The sequence below is a fragment of the Triplophysa dalaica genome, chromosome 8, assembly GCF_015846415.1.
Source record: "Triplophysa dalaica isolate WHDGS20190420 chromosome 8, ASM1584641v1, whole genome shotgun sequence".
NCBI classification, from domain to species: Eukaryota; Metazoa; Chordata; class Actinopteri; order Cypriniformes; family Nemacheilidae; genus Triplophysa; species Triplophysa dalaica.
The window spans coordinates 12,089,103-12,109,279 of record NC_079549.1 but is presented as its reverse complement, the minus strand read 5'-3'; the positions used below and the strand labels follow the sequence as shown (position 1 = coordinate 12,109,279).

Here is a 20,177-nt window from a genome sequence, read left to right as displayed (position 1 = left end):
AAATTATTGGATGAGATAAATAGTGTTTGTGCAATAAACACTGCAATATTCCATGAATTTTTATCATTTTTGGACAGAAATACAGTTAGAGTAATTTGATTTTATATTGTCATCTATTAATAGGACTATTACTGTATGTGCATATGTATAGAAGTACATTTCTTGGTTTTCTTGGTTTTGTATATGGCCATGAATAATATTTCAGATCATGTGGTTTGTAAAGGGTAAGTGTGCTCTTACCTTTATATTGGATGTTTTCACTGTTAATAAAAAAAATGAAAAGTTAAGTAATATGGTAACACCCCAGAAGAAATAGAAAACACTCACTAAAATCACAGACCACCACAACATCCCTGCATCACAGCCAGTTCTTCAATGGCAGGTTCCTTAATCGTTTAAAAATGTCAGTTTTATTAATGTTTAGCATTATTCATATCTTCTTTTTTCTGTTGTTTTTATAATTGTTATTTTTTCTATCCAACTACTTGTGTCTTTCATTGAGAGGTGCATTATATCTTACTGTAATTGGTATGCAATTACTGTGTCCTCAATTTTATGCATGTAGGTACTAGGCTATGCTCCATCATGTCTTATCGTGTCAACCTGGTGGTACAGTTTTTTCAGTATCTTTGCAGACTCATAGTTTGTTAATCAAATGGTAAAGTCAGTGTATACAGAACACCCATCACTACTCGCTACTACAATTATCCTATTGTCGAAAAATACTGATCACAAAAGTGCTATTTTTTAAGTGTTGTCTGCGCCATACGCATGTGAAGGCTTTACATTTAATTAATGCTGCTGTTTCTACTTGTGGTGTGTTTGTTTTGTTGTTTTGTTTTGCGTATGTTTTACAATTGGCTATTTGTCCAGTCCAATAAAGTTTTAATCATGTATTCTTACCTTTATTTCAGGGGTCTCTCAAGGACCCAAGAAGGACATTGTCTTTGTGATCGATGGTTCTGATGGTGTTGGCAGGGATTTTCCAATTATCCAGGACTTTTTACGCAAAGTTGTGGAGAATCTTAATATTGGTGAGAACAAGATCAGAGTAGGTGTGGTGCAGTATGGAGATAATCCATTTGCAGACATATATCTTAACTCTTATAAGACCAAAGAAGGCGTTCTAAATGGCATCAAGGAACTCAGACAAAGAGGAGGGATGCAGCGCAACCTTGGGCGAGCCATAGACTTAGTTAGTCGGGATGTTCTGACTTCTGGACGTGGTGGAAGAAAACAGGAGGGGGTTCCTCAATTCGTTGTGGTGGTTTCAGGTGGAAAATCAACAGACAATATAAGAACTCCTGCAAGAGCTCTGAAACAGTCAGGAACTGTCCCATTTGGAATAGGGACAAGGGAGGTTGACACTCAGGAATTGGAAGTTATCGCCTATGTTCCCAGATTTGCCCTCTCAGTTGATGACTTACCTGGTCTTTATACCATTCAGGACACACTCATCACCACACTGACTGAACTTTCAAGTGAAGAGCTGGCCAGACTGCGTCCATATTTCCCTACAGGAACAGGTACTTGCAATTTTTCTATGAATATTTCATTTCTTTGTTTTTATTTTATTTTATATTTTATTAATATTTTTATTGGTGCGCTACAAGAGATATGCATATAAAGTTTTTAATTAATTTAGCTCATCATAGATGAATTATGATGAATAAAATTGGAAAAACATAATTGTCAGTTCACACATTTGAAGTGATTCCCACAGCAATTTGTGAGTGTTAAGGTGAAGGAAAATTTAAGTGATGAAGTGATGGGTGGTGTGAATGATTCTCTTACTCTTTCGGCTCTAACTGTCATCCCTTTTTAAATCAGGGGTTGTCATTCCAACAATACGCCCTGGAGATAAGAGGGATGTTGTGTTCCTCATTGATAGCACCACAAAGATGCGAAGTGAGTTCCCTGCAATAAGAGACATGGTTAAGCGAGTAGTGGATAAGTTAGATGTGGGTCTGGACAATGTGAGGGTTTCTGTCGTGCAGTATAGTGATGATCCAAAGCTGGAGTTTCTCCTCAATGAGCACTCCACAAAGGAGGAAGTTCGCCAGGCAATTCAAAGAATGAAAAGTAAAGGAGGCAATCAGCTTAATACTGGACAAGCTCTGGATTTTGTCTCCAAGAACATCTATCAAAGATCTGCTGGTAGTCGTGTCGAGGAAGGTGTGCCACAGTTTCTCATCCTAGTGACTGGAGGAAAGTCAAATGATGATGTATCTAGCTCTGCCCAGCAGCTGAAGTCAATTCGTGTTGCCCCCCTGGCAGTTGGAGCACATACTGCGGATGCAGAGGAGCTCAAACAAATTTCCTTCCGTCCTGAACTAGCCTTCACGATCCAAAACTTCCAGCAGCTACCTAGGGTGGAGCAAGAGCTTTTGAATAAAGTCAGTACCATGACGAGAAAAGAAATTTCTGAACCCCCACTGCCTGCAGGTAACTTGTTCTTATTTTATTTGAATTATTTGAAGATTAGAATGATATATTTTTATTAATTTTCATTATTTTAGAATGTTCAACATTAGCAATGCATTTTATTTTGAACTTTCTCCTGTTTTAGGGGTCACACTTATATTCTTTTTGATTAAAAGTGACCAAACACCTAAAATCTTTTAATCAGTGAATCACTTGAATATATTTCTACTTTCTTTTTCTTTAATATTTCAAATTTTTAGGATTCTGTGAAATATTTTTGCCATCATAATGTTCTGTTTTTCCATGAAGTATAAATGGAAAGTATCAGTCATTTTTTCATAATTCAATTCATTTGTTATGAGCTTTTTCAGATAACATTAGCCTTTTCAATTCACATATATTATACATTGTTGTGTTCAAATAGCAAGTACCACAAAAGTCACCAAGTTTCAGTGACAATGAACTTGTCTCCCTTTCATTTCCTATTGCCTCCATGATGTTTAGTATCATTGTGGTAAAGTAAAACAAAATAACTAAAAATGTAACATTTTCCCTTTAAAAGTGACCGAAGATGACTAAGGCCCGATTCACATTTTTTTCATGTCTTTTCCGTGCGCATATATGTTATTTTAAATGTAGACACCCTGCAGCTGTGCGTAAATAGGGGGAGATTTTTCTGGAGCGTTGGTGCCGCATCGAGATGAAAAAATCTCAACATTTCAGAAAGCCTATGCACACAGCAGGTCATGTGACAAGAAACAACCAGCCAATATAGACAAACTCAATGAAAATGGAGACACAGATGATCCCAGCATAATTCAATTTAGCAGCAGAGTTATTGCAAGGTATTTTTAGTGCATATAATCCATATATCCTTTGTTTATACCTCCTCGTCTCAACTGCTATCGTAGCCCATGGTTGCTTAGAGATGACAGACGCCATGAGATCGCAAAGTCTAGGTGCTTTGGAAAAAAAGACGAGAAATGTAGATGCGAAATGTGGATCGGACCTAGGGGTTAAACAACCCCAATAATCATATTCTATTATTTTTTACTTAACAGTTCCAGACCTCAATCTTGGAAGAAAGGACATTATATTCCTCATTGACGGCTCTGAAAGTGTCGGACCAAACGGTGTCGCTCACATCCGTGACTTTATCTACAAAGTGGTTGAAAAGCTCAATGTGAATCCTGACAAAGTTCGTGTGGCTCTGGTACAGTATGGAGAAAGAACTAAAACTGAATTCTCTCTAAACTCCCACAACAACAAGCAGTCCGTCCTTGCTGCCATCAAGAGACTTCGTCAGATGGGTGGGCGTGGTGCAGACCTAGCTGAAGCTATTAAGTATGTGATTCGAAATGAGCTCCAAGCCCCTGCTGGGGTGCGCTTAGCAGAGGCTTCCCAGCATTTGGTGGTCCTCACTGGTGGAAGATCAACCTCTGATGTATCTTTATACGGCCCGATTCTCAAAAGCTCTCGGGTCAACTGTATAGGAATTGGTACAGAAAATGCAGATGCCAGACAGTTGACACAGATTGCAACCAGCCCCGATGACTTCCTCCAGGTGTCAACCTTCCCAAGTCTTCCAAACATACAGAACCAGTTTATAGCGAGACTGAATGGAACCATTGCAGAGATACCTACTGAAGACTTGGGTAAGTGAACAATTGATGTAATATACTTTTTTTGGCATGTTAGAGGGATATAAGTACAGATAATTGTATTCTTTTTTTGTCTCATCTTCCCTAGGTCCTGACCTCCCGAAGGCTAAAGCTGCTGACATTGTCTTTTTGGTTGATGGCTCAATGAATCTTGGCAGGGACAATTTCAAAGAGGTCTTGGATTTCGTTGTTAATTTAATTGATCTGTTTTACACGGAGAGAGACGACCTTCGGATCGGTCTAGCACATTATGCTGCGGATGTGACAGACGTCTTCTACCTCAATGACTACAAAAATAAGGACGACATCATTAGTGCCATATCCCAAACAGAGTACAAGGGAGGTCGCGAAATTAGAACAGGCAATGCCATCCGCCACGTCCAGCAAACGCACTTTGTTAAAGAAAAAGGCAGTCGGAAAGATGAAGGCATTCCACAGATTCTGATGGTGATCCCTGGTGGAGGGTCCAAGGATGATGGCAAGTCAGCAGCACTAGCTCTCAAAAACACCGGTGTGCGCATCTATGCTGTTGGGGTAGGTGACATTGTGGACGAGCTCAATAATCTGGGCAGTGAAGCAACTACAGTGGCCCGAGCCAGCACCTTCCAAGAACTCTCTGAACTGAATGAGCAGATTTTGCAAGCATTTGATGATGAAGTGAGAGGAATAAGACACTGCACTACAACACAGGAAACTGCAAGAGGTTTGCTTTAATGTATTATGTTTTTTTTATAATAAATTTTTTATTGTAATTAATCCTATCAATTTCTCTACCCTGGCAGATTGCAAGTTGGATGTTCTCGTGGGATTTGATGTGGGTTCGCAGAATATCTTTGCCGCTCAGAGATCATTAGAGACCAAGATAACAAAAATTCTTCAGGGCAATATCCAGATGCAGGCCTTGAGCTGCACTTCTGGCCAAGTCCCCACAATACAGGTGGGGTTACTTGCAATGGATTCTGCCTCAGAGCCTTTTCAGCTGGACTTCACTGAAAAATACACAGAGCATATTGCGCCCTTCAAGACTCTCCGTAACCGCGGGCCTTTTGTTTTGAACGGTGCCACAATCAAAGCTTATACTGACAGATTCAAGAGTCGCCCTTCAGACACTGTCAAGGTACATTGTTCTCATTCAGAGAAAATGTTAACATTAAAATCAAAGTATCGGCACACTCATACTCACACTGTATTTATAGCATACCATCTATATATTTAGTTATTTATACCCTGCATTATGTGTTTTATGTGGTTTTCCACCCATAAAGGTTGTGATTCACTTGACTGATGGATTAGATGCCCAGTATAACATTCTGAAAGAACGAGTTGAACAGATGCGTTTGGCTGGTAAGTATAATATATGAAACATATATTATGCATTTAAATTGAGGCTCATTTTGTATGAGCTGTATGAAAAATGTATTTTTTCCAAAATGATTTTTCATTTTTTAATCGCTTTCTAAACAAGTTGTTTTTGTTTTGAAGGTATTAGTAGTTTTATCGTTGTTGGTCTGGAAAGAGTTCGAAGCTTTGAGGATGCGGTTCTTTTGGAATTTGGCCGTGGCTTCAGGTACAAACGACCTCTGCATGTCAACCTCATGGATCTGGAATATGAGCTACTGGACGAACTGGTAAGAACCGTTAAACAAAAGGGACGACCTACTAAAACGGGCAAAAAATGTATCAATATGTTGTGCGATTAGTAAAAAAAACGTTTTTGTTTTTGTTTGAAGGATAACATTGCTGAGAGGGACTGCTGTTCTGTTCCATGCAAATGTAATGGTCAAAGAGGGCAGAGAGGAGCTGTTGGAACGGCTGGACCAAAGGTCAAACATTTTTTGTATTTAATTTAACAAAAGGACTTGTTTTTGGTTAGAACCCAATTGTAAAAAAATTGAAAGATAAAATTTCACACATGTCATGTTTGTCTGTCTATAGGGTCAGCCTGGTGGTCAAGGCTTCAGTGGACATCCTGGTGATGAAGGTGGACCAGTGAGTATTGATTTTTTACAGTGTCTTATAAAAATAATGTGGCCATTTGCTACATCCAATAATTTCAAAGTTTCACTCTGACCCACATAACCCCCTCGTTTTCAGAGACTATGTTGATCAGTGTCACTTATTCATTTAATCACTGTAGATCTCATCAGTTACAAATGAGAATCACTGTTGAGGAAATCTATCTAACTCACCTGTCAGTTCTCATGTTGGTTCTCTGTGTGCTGTTAAAATGCATCTTTGTCCCGGCAGCTGCCTTTAGAACAGTTTATGTTTATATGTTCTTTAAGGAGAAAGAAATTTAAAAGAGTACCAACAGCAAATATGTGCAAATATTAAATGGTTAAAATGTATACATTAATTATTCCTCCTCCTTCTACAGGGAGAGAGAGGTCCAACTGGTGTAAATGGCACTCAAGGCTTCCAAGGATGTCCAGGCCAAAGAGGAGTTAAAGTAAGTGAATTAAATTACTATGGTAAAGAAGGTGCTTACATTCCTTAATTGCTTTCTTTGTGCTTAAAATCATTATGTAACCAGTCTTTCGTATTTGTTTTTCATTCATTCAGGGATCTCGAGGATACAATGGTGAAAAGGTAAGATCTACAGATAGACACTAAAAGCATTAAAATGGTTCAATAGAAAATTACCTTTCTGTGCAATATAATGATATACTGTCCTGCACATAACATTACCTAAATGTCAACACATTTAAGAATATTTTTTAAGTTATATCATTTGTTTTCTTTTAGGGTGAAATTGGAGAAATTGGTATAGATGGAATCAATGGAGAAGAGGTAATCTGACAAGCATATTCAATGCAACAGTATTTATTTCAAACAAACTTAAACAAAAAATTTCAGACTATGCCTGTTTAAAAAAAAATTTTAGGGAACAACTGGAGCAGTTGGACCTTCAGGAGACAGAGGAAACCACGGACAAAGGGTAACCTGTTGGGTTATAAAGGAAATAGTTGATGGTTGAAAAATCGTAAGTCATGAATCAACTAGTACCTTTTTTGAACATTTCTAGGGACCTAAAGGAGCCAAAGGCCAGACTGGACATATTGGTCAGACTGGGATCCGTGGTGATCCAGTAAGTATTAGTAATAGTCACATCTATCCATATTACTCATCACTAGTCTTATATCCACATTTAGCTTAAATATTTTCCCAATTATTAAAGCATTTTTTTGAATAGGGCACACCAGGAAGAGATAATACCCAGATGGGACCAAAAGGCGATCCAGGCGATGCTGGCTCAGCGGTACATTTTTTAAAATCCAGTTAATGTGCCATCCTGCCATTGTTGTTGTTTATTGTTGGTTTGTCATCAGATCTTAAGCATTATCCATTAATCAATTTTGCTGGGCTCACAGTTTTTCTGCATACTGTAGTTGCTATTGTTAGTCAACTACACTGTGGACATACTCAAGCCCTGTTTTCTGAGTTTGATTCAGTTACTAAACATTTTGTAGTCTGTGCAATAGTGCTATTAAGATGACATATATGACGTGTCATAAGTGCATACAGATGTGTTTTTGAAGCTCATTGTTGTTTCTAGGGAGAACCAGGTGTGGATGGAATTAAAGGAGAACTTGGTGAACCAGGCAGACAGGTATGTTTGTCTTTCTTTACTCATTTACCTAGTAGCATAATTGCAATTGTTTTGGACCTCAAGCTAAAGTACAACAACCAAAGTAAATATAAAAACTGCCATTGGACAAAAATGGTTTCTTAATTGCATTTGAGAAGAATACAGAATAGTGTTGTGTAATCTGGCCATGTATGAAAATGAATGAAATTTATGAAATTAAATTAAAAAATGTTCTGTAATTTTTTTTAACTGTATATGTATGGTATATTGATGTCTAAACTTGTCCTGGTCATAATTCTTATTCACTTCATGATATTCTTTTTGTCGAAAAAGGGCCCCAATGGCAGAAGGGGGCCTTCTGGGCAAGCTGTAAGTAGACATCTTAAATATTAATACTAAACTAAAATACAAATATGCTGTTTTATACCATTTATGCACACACATTGTTTTCTTACTTACAAAAAGATCCATTAAGAACACTGTTGAGCCCTTAGACAAGAATAGTATAATTCTGTGAATTTATACAAGACTATGTTGCATCTTTAGGGTGCTGCTGGAAGACCTGGTGCTGATGGTTTGCCAGGAGAACCTGGAATTGGCGGATCTCGGGTAACTTTTTTATATTTCTCAGGGGTCTCAGGTTACTTGTACAGTATTTACCTTTATAATTATTCATTTACCAGACGCTTTTATCCAAAGCAACTTACATTTTGGCAAAGAGATTAATATCAATATATCTTACCAAGCCATGATTACACCTATCTGCAATTCATCTTTGCATTTGAGGAAAATAGATTATAAATCAGAATATAAAATCAAATTTATGTTTGGCTGGTATTTTAATGCAAAATGTACACATGATAAGAGATGGCTTGTATGCCTTTTATTTTAGGGTCCTGCTGGACCAACTGGAACACCTGGTGTTAGGGGAGAGGATGGAAACCCCGGTCCAAGGGTAAGAATAATTATTTTGTTACTCGAAAATATATTTGCTGAAGACACAACATAATGTAATGGTTTAAAACAAAAGTACCCTTAATCACAGAGGCATGCTCTTGAGTTTGTATTTATATTGACGAAAATATCTTATTTAATATTTTTAGGGCCCAGGAGGACTGCCAGGACCTGGTGGAGAAAAGGGCAGAAGAGGTGCTGTTAGCCGTAAGGTACAGATGTCTTCAGCAACTTTTACCAAACCCTTTTTAAAGTAAGCACATTTTAAAGAAAACATCTTCAGTATGTGTCGACCTGAAGCAAAACTTTGGGCGAGTTTGTATTTGTTTAATTTGCGCAGAGGAAATAAACTCACTCACTCATTAAATGCACTAGTGTGAGAAGTAGAGCGCCCTTTCAGCTCTTGAATTTCATTTTATCAGTACTTTTCTTGTCACCCTTGTTCATTTTATACCCCATTTATATCTGTCGACTATATAAGTTTACATTTTTTTATACCTCTGAAGGGTGAACCAGGTGAACCAGGCCCTAAAGGTGTTGTAGGACCCCAGGGACCCCGTGGAGAACCTGTAAGTGGGGAGTCACATCCTACACCAGCTAAACCAGCATTTCATTCAAACATTCACAAATTCTAAATAAAACGCAAAGTACAATCAACTCAAATTAAATAAAAACACATTTTTTGTTTTTGTGAGTTTTTTTGTGCAAATTTTACTATCACATTTTTGTAAGATTAAAATGCAAATGAGAGTTAAATGAACACAACAGATTTTTTGTTTATACAGGGTGACGATGGACGTGATGGGTTTGGTACAGCTGGTCCAAAAGGAAGAAGGGTGAGCAATCTTATCCGAAGGAACTAAAGTAGTAGAAAAATTGAATTATTCTTGCCTATGTATATACTTAACAGATTTCTGCATGTTGAACAAATTTTGTGTTTTAGGGTGATGAAGGTTTCCCTGGTTTCCCTGGTCAAAAGGTAAGATTAATAGGCCTATATTCTGCTGTTATAAATTGCTGCAGTGCATCACATTGCAAGTTATTTTATGTTAAATCTGAATTGATTCATATAGGGTACAGCAGGTGACCCTGGTTCAGGGGGAGGACCTGGACCTAGAGGAAACCATGGCCAGAGAGTAAGTTAGTTTGACTAAATGACTCTCTATTGGGTCATCATATCCATACTATAGTACTCACCATCAATATGGCTGTGTGTTGTAGGGAACTTCAGGAGGGCCTGGTGGGCCTGGTCAGAAGGGAGAAATAGGATACCCGGGGCCTTACGTAAGCACCTTGCTTTAAAATTTATTGTATTTGAATTGATAAAAAATGATGTTAAATGAGATTAAATATTAATGTGAATTTACAAACTTCTACATAAAACCTCCTTTCTACATATCGTAAGCTTTGGCATACCTTGCACAAGCTGTTCAATTTTGTTAAAAACCATTGACAAACACATTCGGTCTGTTTGGCACCCAAAGCTCAGTGGAATAAATCCAGATGGCTTTATCCAAATGTTTTCAGCTGTTGAGAAAATCATGTTTTCGTACGTTGTCGTAAACAGGGCCAAAAAGGACCCAGAGGACCTGGTGTTGTGGTACATACTTTTCTTTTTCCGTTTAAACTACACTCAATGTTCAGTTTTACCAACATTTTGGAACACGTATGCCTTGTTAACATTATATATAATTTTTTTTTAACAGCAATGTGAACTGGTCAAGAAAATTAGAGATAACTGTCGTAAGTATTTGAAAATTATTACATGAGAATATAATTAAATAAATCTATCCACAGTGCATTAAAAGTTCTGATTCATTTCTCATATTTAAAAGTGTAATATGTTTAAATTTTTCCTACCTCTTCGCTTTCTCACAATTTTTAGCCTGCTGCTATGGTAAGTAAACTTTAAGCAACTTTAACATCTGCACTGTGCTGTTTAAGATCTTACAGTAAATAACTCACTGCAAAATACTGCCAGTTTACCTTCTGAGTTTCTGATTCCTCAGGGGCACAGGAATGTCCTCTCTACCCCACTGAATTGGCCTTCGCCCTGGATGTGTCGACAGATGTAACACGCCCCGCTTTCAACAAGACAAGGCATACTGTTCTACGTCTGGTCAGCGACATCACTATTGCCGAGAGCAACTGTCCACGAGGGGCCCGTGTTGCTTTAGCACTATACAACAACGAGGTGACCACCGAGATACGGTTTGCGGATGCCATGAAGAAGCAAGCGCTCGTTGAACGAGTCCGAGGGCTCCAGGTTCCGCAGAACCGTAAGCAGCGAAGCTTGGAGACGGCAATGAACTTTGTTGCACAGAACACATTCAAGAGGGTCCGCAGTGGCTTCCTTGTGCGCAAGCTTGCCGTTTTCTTCGTTAACGGCCCGATGACAATCAAGAAGGAATTTAACGACGCTGCTCTCCGTCTTTACAATGCTGGAATTTCCTCAGTTTTCCTTCTTAATAGTGAAGATCGTGAGTTCACAAGAGCCTTGGAGGTAGGTTGGCAAATGTAAATCTCTTCCAGGTTAAGGGATGTACTTTGACAAACTAGTCATATTTTAAATGTTGTAGTATAAAACCTGAGAATGTTTTGATTCAATGTTTGGCATAAAAGTGAGCATTTCATTGAGCAATTTCTCTGTTCCAGATTAACAAGACTGCATTGGCTCAGGTTATCGTCCTACCCTCACCTGAAAGTGTTGAATATATCAATGTGCTGAAGAAGATTATGACCTGCCATATCTGCCTGGGTAAAATCTGATTTTTCTTCTAGTTTTTTTTAGACCTACAGTACTTACTGTACATTTACAACATGGAATATGTTTAAATGTAATTTTTTGGTTTGTCAACATTTAAGACTTCTGTGCTCCGGATACGATGTGTGAATACGTCCCTCCACGTGGAGTCAGAGGACGGAGAGACTCCACCACTGTCTTGGACATTGACATGACCTTCATTGTGGACAGCTCAGAAAGCACCTGGCCCTCGGTCTTCACAGGCATAAAGCAATATGTGTCTCAGATGGTAGAGCAGCTGGAGCTGTCTCCTGATCCAGCCACAGCAAGTCATCACGCTCGAGTGGCACTGGTCCAGCACACCCCTTACGAATACTTGCACAACGGCAGCGGCATTCCCATTAGCATTGCCTTTGGTCTGACGGACCACAGGTCAGCAGACAGCGTCAGAACCTTCCTGATGGATAAGGTGCACCAGCTGGAGGGAGGACGACACCTTGCAGCCGCACTTGAGGGCACTGTGGAACATGTGTATGAGAAGGCACCACATCCTCGTCACTTGAAGGTGTTAGTTCTGTTGGTGACTGGATCAGTAGAGGAGGATGAGGAGAGGATACTTCAAGCCTCAATTGAAGTAAAATGCAAGGGGTACTTTATTGTGGTATTAGCGGTTGGAAAGCAGTTTAGTCCAGGTGATGTTAGTGTCCTGGTCCAGGTGGCAAGTGAACCTTCAGATGTGTTCTTCAAGAGAGTGGATGGAGCATCAGGCTTCTATGATGACCATATTCAGATATTTGCCAAACTGTTGCCCAAGTACCTCAGCCGTAAGTCAAACACTGTTTTGTAAATATCTCATGATTATATTATTTGGAAGGTTATAGTACATTGTTTTCAGTATTGTTTGAGGTCAACATCTTGTATCTAGTTGACAATGCCTTTTTTTGTAATAATCAAGAACTGCAATTGGTATCTGATTTGTTTTTTTCTATACAGTTGAAAAAGTTTTATACATGTCTCCTGAAGTCGCTAAGAAGTGTCAGTGGTATCAGGGTGACCAGCCACACAAAACTGGATTCAGTTCGCCACAAATACATGAGTAAGTAGATTAATGTGACCATTCATTTGTAAATTATTAAAGGGACAGTCTACCCAAAAATGAAAACTCTGTCATGATTTACTCACCTTTGAGTGGTTCCAAATCTGTATAGATTTCTTTGTTCTGATAAACACAGAGAGAGATATTTGGAAGAATGCTTATAACCAAACACTTATTGGCCACCATTGACTACCATAGTAGAAAAATTGCTTTACAAATGTCTATGTTCTGTTAAATACTAAAAAAGTTCTGGTGCGATTTTGACTACATTGGAATTTTTCCTAAAAGTGGTAGTCAATGGTAGCCAAGAACTGTTTGGTTTTCCATTTTTCCAAATATCTTTCTCTGTGTTCATCAGAATAAAGAAAATTAAACAAATGATTTACTTGTTAAAATTTTACAAACTCCTACTCTAGTGCTCTAAATAAATCTCTACATAATTACAAACCCAATTAAACATGGCATTTTGGGTGAGCTATTCCTTTTTGATCATTTAAATAATATTGATTTTCAAGAATTGATTTCAGCCATTTTAATCTATACATTTTCTGCATATTTGAACATAACATTGTGAAATCTTTTCCAGCAAACACCAAAAGCATTATGAACAGCAGCAGGTTTATGACAGAAAAAATAAAGGTATTGACAGTAAAGTTTATGTTGGTGTTTTAGTCTTAAGTAACCTTTAAGAACAATGTCACATTTCATGTCGCTGTTTGTCTAGAATTGGATATGGACGAGCTGCATCTGGTTAACGTCACGTCGAGTGGCTTCTCCTTACAGTGGCTCAGTGGCGATTCAAAGGCCACCCATGAGGTTACAGTGACACGACTGAGGGATCATAGTCTGGTAATGCGAAAGAACGTGACGGGCAGCCTTCTGTCCGTCAGAGAACTGGAGGCTGCTGAGACATATCATGTAATGGTCAACACTCGCAATGTGAGCGGTCATGTTGCCAGTACCTACAAAGGCATCGTTCCCACAAGTAAGCTCAAATACTCAAGACAATGAAAGTGAATAGATAATAAGCCAAAAAAACATGAAAGACCAAATAAAATCGTTACAATATTAACAACGTTAAAAGATATTATCATCCTCAAACTCACCCTAACAGAATCAGAATCAGAAGAGCTTTATTGCCAAGTGTGCTTGCACACACAGGGAATTTTCTTTGGTGTTGGAAGCTTCAAGTACAGACATTCTACACAATGACAATACAATATAATAAGATTTACAGTCAAAAAGATTCTAAAATATGCCTATACTGTATACTTATTTTATTTTATTCATCTTTCTGAACAGAAACAGCCAGACAGAATGTTCTTACTGTGAGTGAAATGAATATTGTGCCTACTGCCCAATCAAGTAAACCAGAAATGAGTAAGTACCAGAAGATCTGCTCCACTGACTATCGGTTTAAAGGTTTTCCCAAATCAAATCTAAACATTACAAGGCAGAAAGGAGACTGTGAATTTTAATGAAACTTGTTTCCAGTCTGTACCACAGTTTATGGCTTGATATCTTCAGTTATAAATGTACAGTATGTATTGATAGATTATCTAGTTTACTTCAGATTTGTTTTTTATTTCAACAGAATCTGCAGAACAGAAAATTCTTACGGCCAGTGAAGTGACTGCGAGTGTTACCACTGCACCCCTGAGTAAACCAGAAAGTAGTAAGTGACTTGATTTATACTTTGTATGAGCACAATGCTATTCCAAAAAGTAGACAGAACACTTCAGTAGTTTGAATGGTCTTGGCTTGCTTACAATTTTCCCTTATAAAAAGTGTTTTAAGCATGAATGCATTAATGCTGAAATCTTGGAGCTGTTTAAAATGAAGTTCCTCTCAAATTTGTTGTTGTTTTAACAGATTCAGCAGGACAGAAAATTCATAATGGCAGTGAAATGATGGGCAGGGTGTCCACCGGACCATTGAGTAAGCCTGAAAACAGTAAGTGACAAAGAACTTCATTTATACTTTATGGTCAAAACAATGTTTTCAATTGCGATCTAGTATACAGCATGAGAAGCAGACAGAAAACGGTCTTGGTTTGCTTACAGTTAAGTATGAATGTGTTTATGATGACTGAAGTTGTAGACCTATTTGAAATAAAGTTAACCTCTGATTTATTTTGTTGTTGTTTTAACAGATTCCGCAGAACAGAAGATTCTTAATCTCAGTGAATTGATGGAGAGCGATTCCACCGCACCATTGAGTAAACCTGACATTAGTAAGTGACAAAGGACTTAATGTTTATATAAGATTTTTTCCAATTACAATATAACGTACCATGAAAAGGAGACGGCCTTGGCACGGAGCTCTTTGAAATGAAGTTAATTTCTTATTTGGCCTTTACAACAGAATCGGCAGAGCAGAAGGTTCTCACTCCAAGTGAAGTGAAGGGGATCTTGTCCACTGCACCTTTAAACATGCCAGAATACATTTGAATAAAATAGTCGTACCATGGCATTACATTTTTCACTACCTACCCTCATTGTTTTAAAGGGACAGTTCACCCAATCAAAATTATTTCAGATTTTGTTCACCCTTGTGTTTTTAAAAATCTTTATATGACTATATTTTTCTTTTAAAAAAAAAAGATATGTTGAGAAAAGTCTCATTGGTTTTGTGTCCATAGAATAAAGGTTAGTGGGGACCAATGTTATTTGGTTACCAACTTCCTTCCAAATGTTGCCTAGAAGAAAGAAATTCATTCTGATTTAGAATGACATGAGGGTGAAGTAAACTATGAAAAAATGTAAATGTTGGCTGATCTTTCAATACTTCATACATCTATACCTCTTGCAGTTTGTTTTATCATAAACAGCAGACTGTCACATTGAGTATTATGTGTTATGTGATCTCACCACAAAGGCATTGTGATCTCTGGTCTTAAATTGAGCTAAGTTAACCTCAGGTTTGCCTTTTTTTAACAGAATTGACAGAACAGGAGGTTCATACTGAAAGTGAGGTGATGGGAATTGTGTCCACTGTACCCCTTAATAAGCCAGAGATTAGTAAGTGATGCAGAAGATTTGATCTAAAGTTTTTTTGCATGTATAGCATTTATGTTAAGTCTTTGTGGAATGCATGTATTGTATTATATAGAATGTTATTCCTCAAGCTGGTTTTGTGGGCTTTACTGCTGAGTTCTATTTGTATTGTTTCTGGAGAACATATTGTTCGAATCATACATGAAAGCTATAATCCAAGTGCTTTGGTATGAAGATCCTGTCATTAGATCCTGTCATTTCCTGTCTTTTATCCTTATGGACAGATCCGGTGTTAAAACATGAAGAAATTATAAAGAATGAAATGTTTGCACACACACTTTTTTTCTACTGATTATTCGAAGTTTATCTGTTCTATCACCACATCGTTAAAGCTTGTTTAATCTAAAGTGTATAAGAGCTGATACTACAGGTTGGATGGATAAATTCAACATTTCCCTTGTAAACTCAGGAGTGTTTAAGAGTGTTTGTTGGTCAGTCAGTCTGTGCACACTCTGTTGGGTTTTCAATCTGAAACACTTGGCTTTCATAAAAGAGACTAGACATAGCAAGGCAGTGAGGTCATTGTCTCCATATGTTGGTCGTAGGATCTAATTAACTGCCTTTTATTCAGTCCAGATTTTACTTTTAACATAAAGATCCAAACAATAATACACTAACGTACTGTAAGTACATTGTATTGCATCTCATATAAACTGGATGACCACTAACAAGGTGCAATGCTTACTTTAAATGAAAAGAATTTGAAGTTGTTCTACATGTTTAACAGAATGTTTACCAAAGGCATGTTTTTTTTTATTAGATTACAGTCTATTGCATATACTTAGAAACACTTATAATTCTTCCGAATTGTAACCAAAAAAGTAAATAAATAAAATGTAATACAATTTAAGCTTGAAAAATAAAAAAAAATTCAAGTTTAATAGAATTTAAGCTACAGCATTTGTGGAGTAATATTGGCTAAGACAATTTTTTTATTTGTTTTCTTAAACAATAAATATTTTTCAAATAATCTACAAATTCACTTCTGTTGTAAATTAAAATTATATTTTCTTTTTAAATTGTGGAATAGCTTCTGGAATAAGAAAAATACAGGCTGGTTTCTCGCTTTGAGAGATATATGTCATATAAATGGCATCATGGTGTCATTATTGATCAAATGTGGAGTAGCATACACTCGTAACATATATAGAGTAACAGCATCTAAACTGTACGGTGGTCTACCAACAAGACCATAACAAAGCCTGCCAACCAGTAGGCATTTATGTTACTCTATTACAATTGATGTCACGAACAATTAATTCAAAGATGACCCATGATTTGCATATTCAGTATTTAATCCAGCTAACACTTGTGAAATAATTTGCTAATACCTTTTTAAATGTACTGTTTTATTTGTGCATTTCATCTGACATCACTAACTATCACTGTCTTTCACTTTTCATAATTAACCCTCTTTGTTGTCCATCTGTTTGTTCGCATGTTTTAGTTAACAATCTTATGGACCCATGCTCACTTGACTTTGATTCTGGACAAGGATGCAAAGACTATGAAGCTAAGTGGTACTATGACAGAAAGAATGGATTCTGTGCGCAGTTCTGGTTTGGAGGTTGTGGAGGAAATGACAATAGGTTTGAGAGTGAGGCGAATTGCCTCAAACACTGCGTGAAGTCAGGTGGGTGTGTCCTTTGACCCCTTTCAACCAAGCGCTGTAGGGATAGAGCTGTCCTGCTCTACATTTTCACATTCCATGATTGAGTTGTATTAATAGTCTGAAGAATACAATAAAGTAAAATTGAATAATGAACTTTGTTTCTGAATTCCATAGTGGCTGATCAGAAAGTTAGTGATGAGCTTTCCAGAGCTGCCATTCCCACAGCAGCAGCTCCAGGTCAGTACAGTAAAGTTACAGTAACCTGTTGAGCCCTCCGGAACCTCTGGTTTCCATAAGATGTGATCATGTCACAAATTGCGCAGTGTTTGGTGTAAAACATTTGGAATACAATGAATAATCAGATATATGACATATGTAATGTCTATTGCTGTAAAAAAAAATGTTAAGAAAATTAGATCAACACAACAAAACAAACCTTGTACCAATTTCCACAAGCTTTTTCATGTTTACTCACCTTTTGAGTAGTTGTTTATCGCAACTAAATGTCCTTAGTTATTACAAAAAAAGAAAGATGAGTTGAGCCAACTTATCTTACATTACTTTTATTACATTATAAACATACTCTAACGTAAATGAAATGAAGCAACTGCTTAAGCTGTTAGTGTAGTATAGAATCTACTATCAGTAGCTGGGTTGTATTATGCACTTCGACCTCAACACAAGAAATGCAAACATCAATCAGGGTGACAATGATGAAATACCATAAATTAAAAAACGTCTAAATACAACAGGCAACTAGCATTTTAACAACAACTGCATAAGTAAGGTTAAACACTAAAACAGGAATCCTTTTTAAAAATTTGATAACAAACCCAACTGAATATTCCTCCCCTGGTCCAAAGACATGCATGGTAGGTTGATTGGCATCTCTGGAAAAATTGTCCGTAGGGTGTGAGTGTGTGAGTGAATGAGTGTGTGTGTGTGCCCTGCGATGGGTTGGCACTCCATCCAGGGTGTATCCTGCCTTGATGCCCGATGACTCCTGAGATAGGCGGAGGCTCCCCGTGACCCGAGGTAGTTCGGCTAAGCGGTAGAAAATGGATGGATGGACCCAACTGAATATGCCACAATGCATGCTGGGAAGTTTTCTGTTTGCTTAGATTACACAAACTTGCAAGTTGAGCTAATTATTTAAAGTTTTGGATAAAAACTTGAGTATCTCAGTCCAGTCAACAAAATATTCCTTGTGAACAACACGTTGGGGAGTAATTTTATTCAGTATACACAAAACAGTCATTTGGCTCCTTCTACTAAAAATTATTTGGTCAAGTTACTTAATTACCTTCGTTAGATAAACATGTTCAAGATGGATTTTTTTAAATGTGTACATGAAATAATAATGGGCTTCTCTTTATATTAGTTGCCCGACACTCCAGTGTGGATATCTGCAAGCTACCAAAAGAAGAAGGCAGCTGTGCTAAATTTGTGATAAAGTGGCATTTCAACCCAGCTAGTGGATCCTGCTCCCGCTTCTGGTATGGAGGCTGTGGAGGAAACCAGAATCGGTTTGATACGCAAGATGAGTGTGAAGAGACCTGTGGAAAACCAGGTGGGTTAACCTATCAGTTGCTGCACATGAAATTATGTATGGAAATATCTATACATTAAATAATATGATATAAAATGTGTATGCAATAAATGTATTAAGTTATTTTTTTTGTCCTTTTACCTAACATTGTTCTTCAAGAGAATCATCAGATGTGCATGAATAAAGAATTATTTTTCTGAAGTTATCCATATCATCAGGACATATAGCTGAATATTATATTTTTCTTTAACAGCACCTGTTAGACATGGAGTCCTTGCTGCGGTTAAAACATAGAAACTAATAAGGACTGTTAGCTAACCGCTCAGAGGATGAAGCACATAGAACGAGAAGATCCACCTAAACCAAGATGACTGTAATGGATTCTATTGAAGGATTTGATCCAAAGAAAACCTTGGAGTAGTATTTTCCACAAAAGTAGAAAGCAAAGCAAGTTTATTTGTTTTGTGCTGGTGCTACATTCAGTTTTACATTTTTTACAATCGTTTTAAGTTTGTGTGTGAGGGTTTCAGAGAATACCCCATTGTAAATGTCCCGGGCAAAATAGCTTTAAAAAATATTATTCTGTTTTTACTCATGGTTTTAGTTTTATAGAGAAAATATTGTGAGAATATCTTCATCAACACATATAAATAAATCTTTGTAGTTATGAGACAGGTTGAAAACACTTTTGTAACATGTTGGTCCTAAATTACTGCAGAGCCCTTATTAAGCTTTTACTGCTTCGGAGAAGGAATCTTAATTGCTCTCCACTGACCAAAGATCAAGAAGATATCTCCGAAAAAAAATCCTGTGTTTATGTTTTCACATCTAAATTAGGCTAAATGACCATCATCTGTTTTGGTAATGAATAAGTCATATTTTAAAACAGAGATGCACTTCTGGAACCATTAACTTACACACAAGTTTTGGTTTCAAAAATTAGGAATGTACTTGTCAAGATGTATTTTGGGGGGTGTTTGGGTGGGGGGCTTTGTTTTAAAACTTTGTATTTCATTTGGAAACGGGAAGATGGAAATAAATGTCTTTATATAAATCATTGATTCCGAATGTTCTTTCTTTTTACTTTAGGCAATGCATTATAAGCCGCAGTAGAAATGTGCTCTTTTTTTTAAGATTTGCTTTTGGTGTTTTGCCATTAATTGTACAGCTTAGTGACTAGAGAGGACAGGAAGTGAAGTGGGCGAGAGAAGGGGGTGGGTTCAGGAAAGGACCACGAGACGGTAATTGAACTCAGGTGACCCGATGCACAACCTCGCCACATGTCAGAGCACTGCCCACTAGGCTATCGGCTCCAACGCAAAGGTGCTCTTAATAGACTCACGGAACAGTTCACTCAAAAATGAACACAGAGAAAGATATTTTGAAGAATGCTTGCAACCATACAGCTCTTGGCTACCATTGTCTGCCATAGTAAGAAAGTGTTTTTTTCTGTTAAACACAAAATATTATATTTTGAAGAACGTAGGAAAGCA

General features: G+C 37.4%; 1 protein-coding gene across 4 annotated transcripts in view; it reads left to right on the top strand.

The window, feature by feature from the left end:
• col6a3 (collagen, type VI, alpha 3) overlaps nt 1–19,732 on the top strand; it is a 31,758-nt gene extending 12,026 nt beyond the window's left edge. For 2 of the 4 annotated variants that reach the window (XM_056755550.1, XM_056755551.1), the window contains exons 16-58: nt 915–1,526; nt 1,831–2,445; nt 3,486–4,079; nt 4,174–4,788; nt 4,868–5,202; nt 5,351–5,429; nt 5,568–5,713; nt 5,816–5,908; nt 6,021–6,074; nt 6,463–6,534; nt 6,648–6,674; nt 6,831–6,875; nt 6,970–7,023; nt 7,111–7,173; nt 7,279–7,344; nt 7,642–7,695; nt 8,008–8,043; nt 8,221–8,283; nt 8,567–8,629; nt 8,778–8,840; nt 9,135–9,197; nt 9,414–9,464; nt 9,572–9,607; nt 9,702–9,764; nt 9,850–9,912; nt 10,196–10,228; nt 10,335–10,371; nt 10,514–10,525; nt 10,638–11,131; nt 11,284–11,386; nt 11,494–12,195; nt 12,365–12,467; nt 13,054–13,106; nt 13,192–13,452; nt 13,770–13,847; nt 14,062–14,142; nt 14,340–14,420; nt 14,620–14,700; nt 15,407–15,487; nt 16,971–17,156; nt 17,310–17,372; nt 18,517–18,705; nt 18,938–19,732. In XM_056755550.1, coding sequence (XP_056611528.1) covers nt 915–1,526; nt 1,831–2,445; nt 3,486–4,079; nt 4,174–4,788; nt 4,868–5,202; nt 5,351–5,429; nt 5,568–5,713; nt 5,816–5,908; nt 6,021–6,074; nt 6,463–6,534; nt 6,648–6,674; nt 6,831–6,875; nt 6,970–7,023; nt 7,111–7,173; nt 7,279–7,344; nt 7,642–7,695; nt 8,008–8,043; nt 8,221–8,283; nt 8,567–8,629; nt 8,778–8,840; nt 9,135–9,197; nt 9,414–9,464; nt 9,572–9,607; nt 9,702–9,764; nt 9,850–9,912; nt 10,196–10,228; nt 10,335–10,371; nt 10,514–10,525; nt 10,638–11,131; nt 11,284–11,386; nt 11,494–12,195; nt 12,365–12,467; nt 13,054–13,106; nt 13,192–13,452; nt 13,770–13,847; nt 14,062–14,142; nt 14,340–14,420; nt 14,620–14,700; nt 15,407–15,487; nt 16,971–17,156; nt 17,310–17,372; nt 18,517–18,705; nt 18,938–18,978 — 6,704 coding nt within the window. In that variant the 3' untranslated portion in view covers nt 18,979–19,732. The remainder of the gene's footprint in view (nt 1–914; nt 1,527–1,830; nt 2,446–3,485; nt 4,080–4,173; nt 4,789–4,867; nt 5,203–5,350; nt 5,430–5,567; nt 5,714–5,815; nt 5,909–6,020; nt 6,075–6,462; nt 6,535–6,647; nt 6,675–6,830; nt 6,876–6,969; nt 7,024–7,110; nt 7,174–7,278; nt 7,345–7,641; nt 7,696–8,007; nt 8,044–8,220; nt 8,284–8,566; nt 8,630–8,777; nt 8,841–9,134; nt 9,198–9,413; nt 9,465–9,571; nt 9,608–9,701; nt 9,765–9,849; nt 9,913–10,195; nt 10,229–10,334; nt 10,372–10,513; nt 10,526–10,637; nt 11,132–11,283; nt 11,387–11,493; nt 12,196–12,364; nt 12,468–13,053; nt 13,107–13,191; nt 13,453–13,769; nt 13,848–14,061; nt 14,143–14,339; nt 14,421–14,619; nt 14,701–15,406; nt 15,488–16,970; nt 17,157–17,309; nt 17,373–18,516; nt 18,706–18,937) is intronic. The other 2 variants (XM_056755552.1, XM_056755553.1) reach the window with 2 other exon arrangements.
• Nucleotides 19,733–20,177: the final 445 nt, after the last annotated feature.